This window comes from Artemia sp. Qi Xiang Cuo, chromosome 10 (assembly GCF_049724085.1).
Source record: "Artemia sp. Qi Xiang Cuo chromosome 10, ASM4972408v1, whole genome shotgun sequence".
Lineage (NCBI taxonomy): Eukaryota > Metazoa > Arthropoda > Branchiopoda > Anostraca > Artemiidae > Artemia > Artemia sp. Qi Xiang Cuo.
The window spans coordinates 35,631,685-35,649,496 of record NC_142803.1 but is presented as its reverse complement, the minus strand read 5'-3'; the positions used below and the strand labels follow the sequence as shown (position 1 = coordinate 35,649,496).

The 17,812-nt window shown below is 36.9% G+C and overlaps 1 protein-coding gene across 6 annotated transcripts in view; it reads left to right on the top strand.

The window, feature by feature from the left end:
- DENR (density-regulated protein) overlaps nucleotides 1-17,812 on the top strand; it is a 31,474-nt gene that overhangs the window by 10,851 nt on the left and 2,811 nt on the right. For all 6 annotated transcript variants that reach the window (XM_089096212.1, XM_089096207.1, XM_089096211.1 and 3 more), the window contains 4 exons: nucleotides 6,165-6,311; nucleotides 13,825-13,912; nucleotides 15,652-15,813; nucleotides 17,415-17,554. In XM_089096212.1, the coding sequence (XP_088952338.1) occupies nucleotides 6,177-6,311; nucleotides 13,825-13,912; nucleotides 15,652-15,813; nucleotides 17,415-17,554 (525 nt within the window). In that variant the 5' untranslated portion in view covers nucleotides 6,165-6,176. The remainder of the gene's footprint in view (nucleotides 1-6,164; nucleotides 6,312-13,824; nucleotides 13,913-15,651; nucleotides 15,814-17,414; nucleotides 17,555-17,812) is intronic.

Genomic DNA, 17,812 nt, shown 5'->3' with positions numbered 1-17,812 from the left:
GTGCGTCCTGAACATCAGATCATTTGCCCCTCTTCTTTCTGGGTTGGGTTGACAATGTATCCCAATCTTTGAATATTTCTTCTTTTCTCAGGATAAATTCATATCCTTCTTCTTGGGACATTTCACTTGCGGCTGAACAGAATGTAAATTCACAAGTCGCAAAAATTACGTTACTATTATAGTAAACGGCATAATTGTAAACACTGCTTATAAATATTCGAAATATGGATGAATATGTAAACATGTAGATTTGCTAATTAGGTAAGAAAATGTGGTATAATCGTAGTAGGGTATACCCAAGTCAGCATAAATTGATTGCTATATATAGTGTTGTAGGTTTAGATCCATTAACAGTTTGAAAGCATGCATGAAAAAATCTCTTTTTGAAGATTGGGTCAAAGTTTTTACATCTGTCAGAGGGTTTGAATTCAGTCCTAGTTGAACTTTAAAATTGAGGAGATTCGCTTGTTTTCTTTCCAGCATTTTACATTTCAGTAGTATGTGCTCAGGGGTTTCTTCTTTGATCTTACAGTACCTGCAAAATGGGCTACTGGCAACTTCTCCATTTGGCTGCTTAATTTTATATGAGACAGAATGGTGGTTGAGGTTAGCTGTATTTGTACTCAGGCGATGAAACCAGACTGATTGCATCCTGGTTTGGAAAGGGGGATAGATTTGATGGTTTTGATTTGGGTAGTGTTTTCAGTCGCAATCTAGTTATGTCCCTTATAGTTAGAGGTTTCACTGGTTCCATTTGGCTTTTAGCTCCTTGCTTTGCTATCTTGTCTGCTTTTGCATTTCCTTCTATACCCAGATGACTAGGTATATATTGAAATTTAATATCACAGCCTAATCTTCCAAGGCTGCTAAGGTTTTCGTTAGTTTGATGTAAGTCTATGTCCAGTGTTTCAAAGTTAGGGTTTGTTAGGATATTGAGAGCAGATTTGGAGTCAGAGAATACTACCATATATTTATTGCTCTATTTCAGTTTAATTAGCGTCTCTAAGCCCAAATTGATTGCAGCTACTTCAGCTGTTAGTATGCTGGTCCCTGCCTTATGTTTTTCCATAATGCATAGGCTGTGCTCTCTTAGAAAACACCCACTTCCACATCCATCTTCACTTAATGATCCATCAACATATAGTTGGTTATATACATCATATTCCTTTTTTAGGAGCTGTCCAAAATGTTGGATTGCAGTTTGGGAATCAATTTTTTTCCTTTTTTGGGGGGAGGAATTCTAGTTTAACCTCTGGAGTTATTGATATCGACGGTGGTTCTTTTGCTATTTTAGTTTAACATGGTCTAGTTTGATGGGGTATTGTGTCCTGGCCATAATTGCTGACATCAGCGGGTGGTTTTTTGGCTCAAGTCGGCTAGCTCTGGCTTCTGGAAATAAGAAATGGTGAGGGGTTGTTTCCAATTTTGTCAGGTATCTTATGATTAAAAGTTTGTATCTATTTTCAATAGGTGGAAGCCCTGCTTCTTGTAGAAGGTTTTGAATCTTTGTTGTTTTTCTACATCCTGTGGCAAGGCGGATTGCTGTATTTTGCACACATTCTAATTTATTGAAGAGCTGTTTTGAGCAAGATAATCAGGCCATACTCAATTACTGGTCTGATGTACTGTGTGTAGAGTTTGAGGAGGGATCTATCCATACTTCCCCAGGTTTTACCACATAGTCTTTGAATAATTCTCATCTTTTTCATGCACGATTGTATGATATGGTCAATGTGAGGTTTGAAGGTAAGCCTGTTGTCTAGAATTATTCCAAAGTATTTAGTTGTACTGGTAGTTGGGATTGTAGAATTTCCTAGGGTAAGTGGTTGTAATCCTACTTTTCGTGAATTATGGAAATATATGATCACTGATTTGGGGACTGATATGGGGAGTTTCATGTTGGTAGAAAAGTTCTGGAAGTTATTAGAAATAGTTTGGAGTTTATTTGCAACTTCAGCAAATGTTTTCCCTTTTGCCCATGCTCCAATGTCATCTGCAAAAATTCCATGTGGTGAGTCAATTTTTAATGCTGTCATATACAATATGAATAATAAGCAGCTGAGTACAGCTCCCTGTGGGAATCCCTTTTCAATAGGTCTTGAGGATGATAGTTTCCCATTTACTTTAACTTTAAAAGTTCTATTATCTAGAAAGCTACCAATCAGCTTTCTGATTGGTTGGGGGAAGCCTAATGCACAGAGTCTTTCTCCTAGTATTTCTTTTTGTGCATTCTCATATGCTCCTTCTAAGTCAATCAGTACAGCACCCATTATTAATCCCTCGTTCATAGTTTTCTGTGCATCTGTCACAAGTTTCAAAATGATGTCTATAGTTGAATGGTAAGCTCTGAATCCAGCTTTATATTTTGGAAGGATGTTATTGGTCTCTGTATACCACTGGACACGGTTGTAGAGCATTCTCTCAAGCAACTTACTAAGGGTTGGTAAACATACAATTGGTCTGTATGAATGTGGGTCATCTTTGGGTTTCCCTTGTTTGGCCACTGTTGTTGTAATTGCTTGTTTCCGTTGCTGGGGGAATACTGCTTGTGTGTAGCAGAGGTTAAATATATGTATAAGAGCTTCTGGAAGTTTCTTGGGGCATTTGATATCCCAGAGATATGGATTTCATCTTCACCTGGGCTTGCTTTTTGATTCATTTTATTAACTGCTTGCAGGAATTCATTTGTTTTAAAGGGCTGTGTTAGCTCATAAGCTGTATTTAATCTTTCATTGTGCATTTGCTTATTTAACTCTTCTTTGTGGGAAAACTTCTGTTGGTAGATGTCAGCAAGTGCTTCAGCTTTTTTGCTATCATCTTCAAGTTAGATACCAGATACAAGTAGGGGATGCTTAATGTTATTCTTTATTTTTCCTGCTCTCATGATTCTGTCTAAAAATTGGTGTATTTTTGATTCAGGTGTGTATCTGTCAATCTTTTCCAAGTAGGAAGCCCATGTCAGGGCTTTTGCCTTTCTCGTGTCTCTTCTGAGTCCTGCGCAGGCTTGTTTAAATTCGATGTATGTTTTAGGGTTTGGGTTTTTTCTAAAATTCTTTTCTGCATCTCTTTTTGCAGTAAATGAGGCTTGACACTGGTCATTCCACTATGGTTTTGATGTCTTCCTTGATGATTTGTTTATGTATTGTTTGTTGGTAGTTCTAGGTTTTGATAATATTGAAGCTTCTTTAAGATGAGTAGTTAGTCTTCTGGTACATAATTTTGTGTCTTAGCTTTCTTGAATTGACATGTAATCAATATTTTTGAGAATTTGGTTCAATTTAGTCCAGTTTGCCCTGTTATGGTTAAATTTTGGTGTGTGCTCTTCTTCTTCATAAACAGTTCTACCAATTTCTACCAGTATGGCATAGTGGTCTGTTATTAGGTTATGGACTGTACTCACTTTTGAGTATTTAGATAGTTTATTTGGCATTAGTTGTAGGTCAATGGTGGAGAAAAGGTTAGTTTTGCTGTCGTAATAGGTATTCATACCATATGGTGTGGCTATTGACATTTCTGGGAATTTATTTAGTAGGTTTTCTAAAAATTGGCCTGCTTTGTTGGTTTTCTTTCCTCCCCAAGTAGGGCTATGAGCATTGAAGTCTCCTGCTATTATTATTTTCTGATGAATCATCTTAGGTACAATTTCTGCAAGGAATTCCTTAGCTTCTTGGTTACCATTGTGATTGTATAAGGAGTATATTGTTAGTGTTCCTCTATCTTTAAGACTTATTTTTACTCCAACTACATCAACCTCATTAGGGTATTCCTTTGGTATTATGAAGTTGTTCTTAACATCTTTCCTTACAAGGATAGCTACACCCCCTCCTTTCCTGCCAGATGATCTTTCTTTCTTGTAGATCTCGCATTTTTTTACCCATAGTGTACTTTGTTGGTTAATGTGCGTGTGCTGGAGACATATAACATTTGTACGTTTTAATTTAGTATACATGATCAGCTGGTTTAGCTTTTCTTTTGAATGATATTGAGAATGTGTTCCATTGGACAATCTTAGTGTTGTTTTGCTCTGGTTTTGTAATGGTTCGTTGTGGATTTGGTCTTTATGCATTGGCCATATAGTGGTAAGCTTGATGGTTATTTAGGATGGTGATTAGATCAAGCTCTGCAGTCTCTACTAAGCTTTTAGAGAAGTATTTTGTGGCTAGTTCTCTCATGATGACTGCCTTAAGTCCTTGGGGCATTTTAGCTTGGGAAAGGATACCACGTGCCATGGTGTTGGCTATGAGGTTGGTGATTGCCTTGACTGTGTTGATGGGCCTTGATTATGTGGCCTGGTTTGTGGCTGATGCTACTAGAGCTCATGGCCTGGAGTTTTTCCTGATATCTGGTAGGCTTGTGGGTCTTTCTTGACAATTGCTGTCACTGTTGCTTGCTGGGGCAGGGAACAGGGAAGAGAATCTGGCAGGTATTGGAGATTTTGTGGTGTGCTAGATGTTCTTGGTGTCCATGGTGTCTCAAGCATGCTGTATGTTGGGGAGAGGGGTGTGTTGGGAACTGTTTCTGAGGGGATAGCTGGCTTGTTGTATTTACTTACTTGTTGGGCAGCAAATGGGATTGGTATATTTTTTATTTCTGCCATTCTAATTATGTTAAGACACTCTCTGTACTTAGGACATAGACTTCTATTATTAGAATGATGGGGGCCATTGCAATTTATGCATTTAGGTTGGGCTTTACAGTCATTGCTTTCATGTTCTTCTTGGCACACTATGCATTTGTTTATTGTGGTTTTGCAATGCTTGTAGGTATGGCCTAGTCTATGGCACTTTTTACACTGAATTGGTTTGTCCTTGTATGCTTTATGTGCCTTTGGCTGCCCAAATAGAAATATTTGTTGGGTGATCTGGGGGTGTCCATCCAACATGAAAAGTACAGTCCTACGTGTTTGTGGAGTGTTTATTCCTGGTTTACCTAGGAGGTGGATAGCCTTAACTGGAATGTCTTCCCCATTGGCAGTCATTAAACCCTCTTTTAGTTCAGCTTCAGGGATTTCACGTGATATATTGTATACTACAGTTGTTTCTTCTTTTTGGTGAGGTTTCCACTTTTCAGTTGTCACCTGGATGCTTCCAACAGTTGTTAGTTGCTTAGCTGTGTTGGCATGGTTGGCTTCTGGGAACAGGACTTCTAATGAGCCATCTCTAGCTATGTTGATGCTGAAATTGCATCTTAGGGCCTTGAAGAGCATTAATCTTATCTGCTGTATGTTCTTAGGTAAGAATAGTGTCTCCTGAGATTTTGGAATCAGTCTTATAACTGTTCCATCATGGATGTATTTCTCTGTAGTTTGTTGGGTTGGGTTATAAATTAGGAGTAGTTGGGTGGTTTGGTAATGGCCTCTATGGTTTGTAGCCTGTAGAGGACTAGTAGATGGCTTCTTCCTTTTTGATTTTCTCTGTACAGTGATGAACTCAGTTTCTACTGTGCTGGTTTCTGGTCTCTCCTGAACTGTGATCAGGGTGTTGTTTTGGCTATCATCAGATGTTTCAGTTTCAATTTCCAATGCAGGATTTGGGACTTGATTAGGGAAGAGTATTGCATCTCCCCAAGACTGGCCCCCTTCCAAGTGGGGGCCAGGTGGATCTGGTTTTGACATTTAGTCAAGGAAAATGGCAAAAATATTAATAACAGGTAAATCAATACAATAAATATATCAGCTAAGATACTTGACCAAAAAAAAGGATAATAATTGTAATCCTCCTCAAAATGGTAGTAAAAAGGATAATTTTTGTATTATTTATTTTCTAGAAGAATTTCTTCTTCTTCGGCTTCCAACCTATCTTTAACTGTGAAAAGTTTGACTGACTGCTTCCTCTCAATTTGTTAACATGCCCGTACAATATCCTACTGTTACGCCATCTTGCTGCATCTACCAAATCCTCAGTAATTTTGTCCATGACATCCCTTTCACATCTTCTTAGTTCACACTTCAATATATAGAAGTAATAGCTAATATTGATTGTCTTCGAAGGGAATTGTCCACAGTTCTTGACATATTCTTGTTCACTTGCTCAGGGAGATCAGTCCAAGTAAAATATATAGCCATGTATAATGTTGTGTAAAGTTCAAGTTTAGCTAGTTCAGTGCAGTTTCTTTTGTCAATGTTTCTCTTTAGCCAAGGGTTTACTTATGCTTAGCTCTTTTAGACTATTGGAAATATGGCTGAAGTTGCAAATAGTCCTGAAGCCTCAGCAGGATCTTTTACTGAAAGTGGCCTCCCTATTGGACCAAAGCCAGATGTGACATACCCAATCCATATCATATATTGTGGAAACTGTGGACTTCCTACTGAAGTAAGCAAATATGAATAAACATAGAATCAACAAAGCGTGTTAAATGTGCACTTTTTATTGTAATTAAACTTTATATATATACTTTGAACTGAATTTTACCAAAAATAACAACTTTTGGGTGGAATATTTTTGTTAAAACTTGTTTTAAGTGACTCTAGGTTTGAACTAAACTCTGTCATTTTCCATTTCAATAATATTCGTCCTTTGGATAAAGTCAACTTGACAATAAAAGAGAATCACCTATACACATACTTTCTCCTTGTGGATCTACTGTTAATAGTCCAAGTTCTTAGACTTTAAAAAAAACCTGTTTTTTGTGGAGACATTTTGTTGCTTTTTCTGTTTGACTGACGATTTTCCAATCGTGGAAAATCACGATTTTCCAATTCCGATTTCATTTTCGGTCTCCCCGGACTCGAATTCATAGGAAACGACCTTTTAATCCAGAAAATATTAAAGGTATTTAGATTCGCGATTTCCGCCCCCTTTGTCTCTGAAAAAAGAGGTATTTTTTCAAAGCCGATTTTGGCCGAATTTACATATGTTATTGAGCAAATTTCTCTGAATATTTTGGTGCCAAAATATTTTCTGTTGCTCAAATGCCTTGTCAAAGGGGTATTTTTACCTGACTATATTGGAAGCTACAGTGATGACAGTGGTCAAGTATGACTCGGAAGCATGGCCGCTCTGAAAAATGGAGGAGGATCTGCTATATGTTTTCCATAGAAATGTGCCTACGTATTGTTTTGGGTACCCTACTGACTGACTGTATTTCAAACGGTAAGCTATACGAAAAATGTGGTTCAATCCCGCTTTCTAGGGCTATAAGGAGAGAAAGGATGAGGTACTAGGATATGTTCAGCGGATGAAGGATGACAGATTGCCAGATTGTGCTTGTCGGCCAACCGACTAGGGCCAAATGAAAAGAAAGCCGTCCCCGAATGGGGTGGGAGTACGCCGTAAGGAAAGATTTAAGGGAAATGGGAACTTCTTGGGAGGATGTAAAGAGGGGGACTTTGAATAGATTGGGACAGAGGAGGAGCGTGAGTAGCTGTGTTGGCCTCAGGCAGCTTGGTGCCGTGGTGAGCTTTTATTAGTAGCATTAATATAAGAAGGCACCCATTCTTATATTGCTGAAAACAACCAGCTATAAATCGTTGTTACTAGGAAGAACAGCAACCAAGGAATATAAGGGAAATCAAGTGGTGAAACAGAACAGGTATCTGCAAGATAAAAGAAGCTTATATTTTTGTCTTTTGTTTGATGCCTTCCCCCTAATTGCAAGGATTTATGGTGGTTATGTGTTTTTTTAATCTCTAAACAAGGGAAATATGTGGGAGGGGGCGGGACATGGACCCACTCCACCTGAAATCTTACGATTTTCCCCATAATCTTCTTACTTAATTGGAAGTTATTTCTTGTTGTGGAAAATTTGCTCCCTCTGCAAAAAAAAACAACTTATTTACATGTACAAGTCAACTCTTGACATGAGTTTTCTGGGAATTATTGCTAGTTTGATTAAATTCGAAATATACTTAAAATCTGCTTCAAAACCTCCGGGATTAAGAAAAACTACTAGTTCTGAAAAATAAACATGTGACTAAACCTATTAAATGCGGTGCAATTTTCTTCTATCCTATTGCATTTTTAAAACACTGTGAAGTTCATTTGTCGCTACAGCAATGTTTGTTTTATTTATTTATTTAAAACTTCACATTACAGTTCCTCTGCGTTTTCTTTGGTTATTTTTTGAATTTTGCTATTATCTGTTGTAGGCATTATCTGCTGAGAAGCTCTTGAAACTTGGTTTTGTTTTGAAATATTTGTTTCTGTCAGCAAGTATAAATAGCTTAACTCAGTTTAGTGTCACATTGGCATATTGGGATGTTTAAAAATGCAAAAACAGTAGTTCAGGGGAAGCCTTTGATATTTTAATATGCACTAAAAGTTTACTTTTTAGATCTGTACTTTCGAAACATTTACTCATGGCAAAACACTAGTAGTATCAACGATTTTATTGCTAATTTTTAAAGGCAAAATTGTTGCAAAAATGCGTTTCAAAACTGTTGATACAGCCAAATGATGCTATGGGATGTCTAGTTTGGGAATTGGCTATTAGTCGGGGAGCCAAAGTTGAAAATCTGACAAAATAGCAATCTGAGGGGGACAAGTGATTTGAGAGAGGTTTTAGACTAAATCGACCATGCTGATTACGAATATCTCGGGAATATAAGCGCCAAAGGGGCGCTTGGTGGTTTTTTGCAACTAAGTTCGTTGATTTTTCTATTTCACTCAGACTAAGTCCAGCTTTCTACTAGAATATTGTAGTTGTCTTTTTTATACCTAGCCAAAACATTAGGCGATCGTTAATTTACCACATCAGTAAAAAAAAAAAAAAAAAAAAAAAAAAAAAAAAACTGCTTCAAGCAAAACAGCTTCAAAATGCTTCAAAATGATTTTACAAGCTTTTGCTTTTTAAAATTTTATTAAAATACGATTGGTCGAATATACATAATTTAAATATGTTTAGCAATGTTTTTTAAGTTATTATTTAGTCAAACTCGTCGTCACTTTCAGAAAGATCGCATGACCCAGCACAAGCACAAAGCAAGTCGCACTTGCGGATTCCAGCACAGGAGCACTTTCCAATACACATATTTCTACACTTGCAATGAACTGCAATACGGTTTATAGAAATCGGCCACTGCGACAATGAATTTGTCAGAGGAATAACCCCGAAAGCGTCACTGTATAATGTCAAATGATTCACTGTCACTCTCTCTGCCAGATTCGTTTGTTTCACAGTCTGTATCTAAGGTAGGACTCTCTACGAGCACAACTGAATCATCTGCTTCTTTGACAAACTTTGAAACCTGACGGCTCAGGGCTCCAACAGATACTTTATGCTTCAAATAGTAAAAGCACTGGTCTGCCTTTTTACTAGAGCTCACTTCTAATGCTTTGCCATACTTCACACTCAATTGCTTTTTCAGTATCCTAACATCATGGGCCTTTATTTCCAGACCTGAACTAGCTAGTCCACTGCTTAATTTCTGCCTTAGCTCACTAAGCGAGTATATTCTTCCTTCCTTAAGACGAGTTTCAATTTCATCCACCACACTTTTTGTAACAGCCTCTCTGGCAGAAAAGTTAGTCTCTTCCTCAGTCTTCTTTTTAAAGAAGCTCAGCATGCATTTTGGTGGTATTTTGCACTCAACTGAATCGAATTTTTGTCTTTGGACCTTGCAAACACAGCAGGCATTTCTCGTAAAAGTCTTTCAGCATGCTGTAATAACTTCTGTTGCCTTTCTATCGTTTTAATTGCCAGAAGATTCTCACTTTTAGGCTTGGTACTTCCCTTTTTGCCACAAATGATGCAACAGTCAGCATATGAGAAACTCACTTCTGTTGCCAATGTTCTAGTGAGTCTTGCAGGTGTAGCTGGCATATTTGCTTCCTGAAGACCTCCATGGAGATCACAAGACAAAAATTTTTGTCTACAAGTTCTATGCCAAACAAGCCTTTTTTGTAAGAAGTTTGGTTGCTGACAGTCCTTTCTTAGAGCATGGTACTTAGCATTGCACTTGCATCTGGTCAATAGAAGTTCTCGGACACGTTTTATATCACTAACAGTGTGAAGCTGTCCTTTTCCATCGGTTTGGCAGATTAAACACTTTGCATAGTAAATTTTTTTTTGTGGGGGGCTATATAGAGCATCGAATTTTTTTCTGGCAAATGATTCCATGCTATTCTGCAAAATAGAGAAGAAATTTAGTATGGTACTAATGGTAACCTTAGAAAAAAAATTCAAGAATTTCTTCATGATATATAACCGATCCATTTCCAGTATCTACAGACTATTATATTATATACGATGAGCATATAAGCCGTGTAAAGACCTGTTTAAAAAAAAATCTTAAACCCCGAAATTACTTACCGGCCCCCCCCCTCCAGCCGGGCTAATACGTCCAAAATTGACGTAAAAATACCCTTCGTAGTGCGAAATTTCAATTTTTTCACCTATGTAAATCATAATCAAATTAAGTCTTGGTCCATAAAAAGATTGAAAATGACAATTCTTAATGCTCCATTGTGGAGGCAATGGGCATTGGAGGCCTAAGTCTCAACCCATTTGAGTCCGCCCTAAATAATAATAATAATGCTCCATTGAACAATTTTACAACTTTGTGGCATAGTATTGGGCATTGCAGCATAGTATTGGCCAAAAAGAAGGTACCACCAAACCTTCTACAACCTAGCCTAAAAGTTTTTTATGCCACCTAATAGCACGTCCAGACTATCCGCTTTCTGGAAAAATGGGACGGAAATCTGGAAATGTAGACAGGTCTTCCATCCCCTTTTTCCGTTTTCTGGGCAGGAAGGATCAGAGGGTCCGAAAATGGAAAAATGGGATGGAAGACTGTAGTGTGGACAGCTTTTCTGGAAAAAAATGCCAGAAGAAGGAGACGATTAAACATGATAAGTGATAAATAAAAATAGTTGTCTGATGTGGTTTAAAATAGAAAAAAGTTAAATAGTCTAACTGAGGCTCTAAAATTGTTTTCTATAGGTTGTGGCACAGAAAAACAGATTTGATAAGGATGGCTGATAAACTTGTACCGATATTTTTTTAAAACCGCTAAGTCTGGAGGGCTATTCCTTTTTCCGGATTTCCATCCCATTTTTCCAGAGAGCGGATAGTCTGGATGCGCTATAAAGTTAGTGACTTGAAGAGCAATGGTAAATAGTGAGATTCTTGACACACAAAAGAGGAAAGAGACGACAGCCAAGTATTGTCAGAGTGTACCACCTTCGATTGACTATGCTTGAAAAAAACCAGTACCACCTACGCTAGCACAAAAAATAGCAAATCACATCGTAAAAACCCACCCGTTGACACACCAATAAATTACTGAATAAAAGTAAGAAATAAGTTGCTTTTATAAGGAGGAACTAATCTGCACCTTTACCCTACTTTTAAACCACTTAAGTAAGCCTCGAACTATCCTTTGACCCCAAAACTGGTAAGACTTTTAGCCTATGCATTATAAATTTATATACCAAGGATTCCTGAAAGACGAGGCGAAACAATAAAAAGTGAAATACTAATAAAAACAAACATTTGAGGATCAGATAATAGAGAATTAGCCTTTTAACCATCAATTTGCACCAGCAAGGCAGATGGCAGTAAACATAACCATAACAAAGCCACGAGAACGATGCAGTGTCATCTACTTAACAATAAACAAGTTAAGTTTTAAAATTTTTACCATAGATGATTGAGTCGAAACTTTGACCTCATGTTAAACTATGAAGCGCACTTTGGTGGTCGCAATTCCCGAAATAAATGGAATCAGCATGTTCAAAAACATTGTTTCCAAAAGTCAGAACTCATGTACCAAAATGTTTTTTACAAATCGTTATTTGACGACTTTTTCAACTTTGGCTCCCCGACTATATCATTTAGCTGCTGACATTTGGTATTTGTTTTTAAATTTAAAGAAAGCAAAATTTTCCCGTGAGAATTAAAGAACAAATTAAAGCGCATAAATCACGATGAATAATGTAGCTAGATTTAAAATGAACATAAATTACCTCAGGTAACGGGAAAATTATTGCATCTGAAGCCCTCCATAAGGCTAAAGTCTCGTTTGCACTTTACTGGAAACTAAATAGACAGCTTTAACTAGGTTTTGTCTGGCCAGTTGGTTTTGTTGATATCGAGAAGGATTAGTTTTGAAGGAGGAAACATGTGCGAAAGCAATGGACTAATTTATTTGTCAAAAATGATTTGTGTCATGATATTTCTACAATATAAGTTTGATGTTGCTCCCCCTCAAAGCTCCTGGAAGGCTACAGTGTCACTTATGCTTAACTAAAATAGAAATGAATAGCTCAAATTGAAAATGACAGACCGTGAAGCCCCACTTTAGTCTAATCAAACAGTTTAAAATCAATGCATGACCTAGGTTTCAACCAGGTGTAGCATGTCCCCATTTTGCAAAATTTGTGCTTTATAAGTAAGTTTTAGGTATCTGTAATGCAATATTAGTCTTAGATTTGTAATCAGCAAGCTGAAAAAAATTCTGAGTTACCTGCTTCAGTGGAAATAAGTGCCACTTGTGAAAAATGTTCTTAGTGTGTTTTGATTTCGGTCATTCTTTTTGTAATCTCAATGATTTTGATTAATAGCATTTAATCATTTCTGGACCATTCTCAAATAGTCTTGGAATTACCATAGATAGAAATAGGCGCAAAATTTCTACATGAACATAGGGGGTAAGGGGAGAAGCTGCGAGTTTCGGGGCACCCTAAAGCTTTCAAGCATACAGATTGAAAGTCCTTGCATTCCTCTGTTTTCAACAAAATTTCCCATGTTCATTATTTATGAATTTTATATTTTAATCTTGGATGCCAGTCATACAATATTAACTTCAGATTTGTAATCCGAAAGCTGAGAAATTCTAGAAATCAATTTTGGTAGAAATCAAACACCATTTGTGAAATATGTACCTAACGTGTTTTAATATTTAATCATTAAAAAGTGTTTGGGATTGTTTGCGTTAACAGATTGCCTACACAATAAATTGATAAGCCTTTTGTGACGGTGGCAGTAAGATTATGTTTGCCTAACTTCGAATGAAATGGTACCTATATTAAACACATCATGCCTCTTTGTGACTGCATGATCTAGACTTTATTTTTGCAGAGTTAATTTATTCTTCTGTTCCTTGTTAAGGGCTTAAACAATTATATACACAAATGCGAGTTTTTTTCGTAGTCATACATTTCCCTCCAGAATGTTTAGGGAATAGTTAATGTTAGGTAGCACCTCGTATATTCGCTTGTACATTTTGACACTCTCGAATCAAGAGAAGTTGGAGGCATTGTTATATTGGACATTGGAGGGGTATTCTTCTCCAGATTCAACTTCCGCTTGATTATATCTTTCGGTGACCTCCTTCTTTCTCCGGTAGGGTCCCTTAGCCTTGGCAACGACTATTTCCTAAATAAGCTGTGAAGGAGCATGAACTAAAGACGTACAACATGTCTAAATATTCAAATGAGGGGCCGAGAGAGAGATGAAAGATGGAAAGGTATGTGCCACAGAGCTCTACTTAAGACCCTCAAATTGGACAAAATGGAAACTTTCGTGACTGATTTCAACAAGATATGATATTCTACCATTTGTAACACCCATACACCATTTATATGGATCTTTGAAGTCCATATTGCAATAATAGCCTCAGCTTGATAACCAGAAAACTTAGATAACTTTAAATACCCTTTCTAGTAAAAAAGAAGTGCTATAATGACTTGATAGCAGAGGTACTAGGGGTGCCAGGGGCACTTAGAACGTTAAAGATCATCATGATTGGTTTTATGCCCTTAGAAATGGCGCTATAATTTTTCATTTAGGATCGAATTAGATTCTCTTTAGTTTTATGACCATTAGTTCCATAAGTCCGATCCTTGGACTTTAATAATGTTTAATTTGATTATTTTTTTCTAGTACTGCGAGTTTTATCCAGATTTTGAGAAATGCAAGGCTTGGCTAGAGAAAGCTTTGCCAGATACATTTGCTGAAAGATTTGCAATAGGTAAAGTATAGAATATACTAAACTACAACGTAGATAATTGGCCTCCCATTAGTTTTAAAAATGTATTGACGGAAATTAGAGATTTATTTTGAAGGTGATATGCACTCTAGGAAGACAACCAGGCTCCCAGGGACGTGTGCTCAGGGTGGGGGAGATATTGAGCGCCTACTCTGTCGAAGGAAATAACTTATCATTGCTGGGGAACTTACCCAGGATTAACTTGTTATCGGTGACGCCTTATAGCGCATTAAAATGCTACTAACTTGCTCTAGGAAAAAGCATGAAATGGTTGAGATTTTCTGCGCACCATTTCTCATTACAGATGAAAACAGCAAAGAAATGCTTTCGGTTATAACACTAGTCAACGAACTTATTGTATCTTGGATATTTCATTCACTTCGTAAGATTATTTTTATCCTCTACAGTTTTTGCGTAAAAAATTAGATTTTTTTTATGCTAAGTTGAACAACGTGTAAATATAAGAAATGCAATTATCTTTGAACGATTCACTTGTGTATTTGTATTACATATATCCAAGACTTCAAAAAGATTATTTTGTCATTGCGCAAATATTCAAATTGATCGGTAAGTTTGCATTATATAAATTCTAAAATACATCTCAAAGAAATTTTATTCGACAATTAGACGCTTTAAAATTTAGGACAAAATTTAATTTGGTTTAGCCGAAATCTGTGAATTTTTGGCACATTTGTGTGAAAATGGTGTCTTAGTCTTTTAAATCTACCCAAGACAAAGTTAACGATTCGTATGACTTTGAGAGTCAATTATGATCGAAAGTTCAGAAGCTTCTCATTGTGTGAAGCATTGCACATAGTCATACAAGAGTGGCTTTGACCAAAACATCATCAATGGGTCTTTATTGGACCGAATTATGTGTAGATTGCTGTGTAACGGATGCTTCGGTCTTGGACTGCTTTGAACAGTAGTAATTCATTGTATAGGCTATACCGAGGCTTCAGATTAAAATTTTACCCAGGTGATAGAGTGAAAGGAAGATAAGCTAAATTTTTCCTTTGAATGGTATAGTATATATTATGGTTTGTGATTTGTTTGCTGCTATTAACTTAAAACAGTAGGTATTACATCTATTGGGACGAACATACCGGTATATGAGGATTTTTTGCATAAGAAACTAAAACCATGCCGTTTAAAGCTGATCCTTGGCGTTGCTCTGGATGCATACCCCCCCCCCCCCTCACCCCTCCCTCTTATTCTGTCTTTTTGCGTGTAAGCATATGAATCTGATCTTTTATTTTTAGCTACAAAGTTCTACATTTCTACAATAAGAGGGGAGCTATCCCTTAGCATCCATATTGCATGCTTAATTCAAATATATTCTTCCAAATCGTTCTTATTTAAAATTTTGTCTTTGGGGCAGGGTCAAAATATATTTTCCTCGTGCCTCAAAAAGGATTATACATTGTGGTTTTGTCTTTTTTTATGCTTGTTGTCCAACTCTTTCTCTCTCTCTCTCTCTCTCTCCCTCTCTCTCTCTCCCTCTCCCTCTCTCTCTCTCTCTCTCTCTTTCTCCCTCTCTCTCTCTCTCTCCGCTATCTCGCTCTCTCTCTCTCTCTCTCTCTCTCTCTCTCTCTCTCTCTCTCTCTCTCTCTCTCTCTCTCTCTCTCTCTCACACACACACACAAATTTTTTCTTTCTCTTTCCGTGTTCTTTGAAGAGAGTCGAAAGTTTGATGAAATATTCTATTTTTTTTTGTTTAGATCCCAATGCAGAAGCTGAAGATGATAAGAAGCACCAAAAGCGTGGAGGAAAGGGATTGGTCAAACCTAAGAAGAAGGAAGAGGGACCCAAAAAAATTTGTGTATCATTGTCCATGAGAGGAAGGAAAAAACTTACTGTCATAACTGGGCTTAAGTCGTATGGTATGCTCTAAACTGTCTACGCTAAAAAAAACAAAAAAAAACTATAATATATATTTCAGGACAATGTTATTCAGAATCCGGGCAGCCAAAACTACAGCCTGTGTGATTGCCAGGTGGCACTGGTTATTCATAGATGTGCTTTTCGTCTATCGTTTCTGGATCAAACATGTCCCAGTCTGCTCTTCTTCTCCAACAGCCCCCTTTAATTAAATCAAGTTGAATTTTGGCCAGGTGGAGGGGGGAGTGCATTGATAACATGATCTTATGTTGTCTTAATCTTTAGCAAGACCCGATTCTCGTATCAAGAAGATATAATTAAGCAACTTGTCAATGCTGACCTGAGATCACCTTTTTTTGCCTTTTCCAAAGAGTAACGTATTTTATGCATAATTCATTAAAATTTGGGTTTCAATTAATGTTTAATACTTTTATTCAGCCAGAAATATTTTAAAGCTATCAGACGTTTTTAAGCTGTTTCTATTGGTTTTTATATTACCTATAGTTAGAGCTAGGTTAGAATGTAGAATATAGACTAGTATGCTAGAATGTATCTGTTGCTCTTTTTATAAAAGTGTCTCTTGTATACCCGGCCCAAATTAAAGCAAAGTAAAACAAACAAAAAACACGTAATTTTCTATATAGTTTTTATTGTTGACTTTATGGCTTTGTTAAATGGCAAAAAGCAGAAACTAAGGACAACGAAAAAAACAAGGTGAATTCACAGCCAGTGAAAACAAATAAGAAATACAAATAAATCGGCCGGGGCCTCTGCTACTTTTTCATTGTCCTACGTTTTTGCTTATTGTCATGCTCAGCCAATGGGGTCTGAGACCACGTAAACATCAAATGGTATTGTTTTTTTTCCTCGGAGAGAAACTTGGGTCTCAGCTCGTCACTTTCCCGTCCTATTTTGCTCTGAGACCCAGTTCGGATCCCAGACCTTTCTGATTCCATTTCTAAACTTCCTTTAAACCTAAACTTTTCAAGCAACATATTTAATCTTTCTCAGAAAGCATAAAAAGTTTATTGTTAGGCTTCTCCGCATAGCTGTTCTTTTTGCCAATTTCTCCTATTGACATAAATTGCCTTTTCAGCAATTTTTAATCTTAACATATCATATATCTTGCTGGTTTTATTCTATATAGGAACTTGAGCTGTCCTATGGCAGCTCGATGTTAGGTCACTTTCTCTGGTCACTACCTCAGTATAGATGTGCTGTATTATTTAATAGGGGGTAATAGAAAAGTACAAGTTTATGGATGCGCTTGGGTCAGGATCAAATTGTCCCTAGATGAAATAAGCATCACTAGCTGATTATTTTGGAATTAATCCCCAATTCAGTGACCATCATCGGGTTTTTTGTCGTTGATGTAACCGGACGAGGAATAAATGTCCCCCCATATGTTAAAATCTGTCCCCTCCAAGGAAACTCAGTTTTTTAAAAGGGCTATAGCGTTTGCTTTGATAAAATTTTTGGGTTGTCAGCTTAACTGATTTATTTGCGTCAGTGAATCCGTAATTTAAGAACTCCTTTTTTGAAGGTATTAGGTAATAACCTCATGTTAAAAGTAGTTTTTTCTAATCCCTATGAATATTTGTAGGCATTGATCTTAAAGTAGCTGCAAAATTCTTTGGCACCAAATTTGCCTGTGGTTCTTCAGTTACTGGGGATGATGAGATAGTAATCCAAGGTGATGTTAAGGACGACTTGTTTGACATATTACCTGAAAAATGGTCTGAGGTTAGTATTTTATCGATACGTTGAAATTATGTTAAAGTTTAGGGTCGCAAAATTCCATTCTTATGATAATAGGCACGCACCCAATATTTATATTTTTTTCTAGGGGAACATTCGTCAGAACAGCAAACAAGTGTCGAAAAATGTGAATATTATTGGGTATAAAAAACGAAAAGTAGAAATTATAGTTGCACCACTAGCTACAACCTAGTAAAGAACAATTTACAACACATAGTAACTAATAGTTAAAAAACGTGTTTA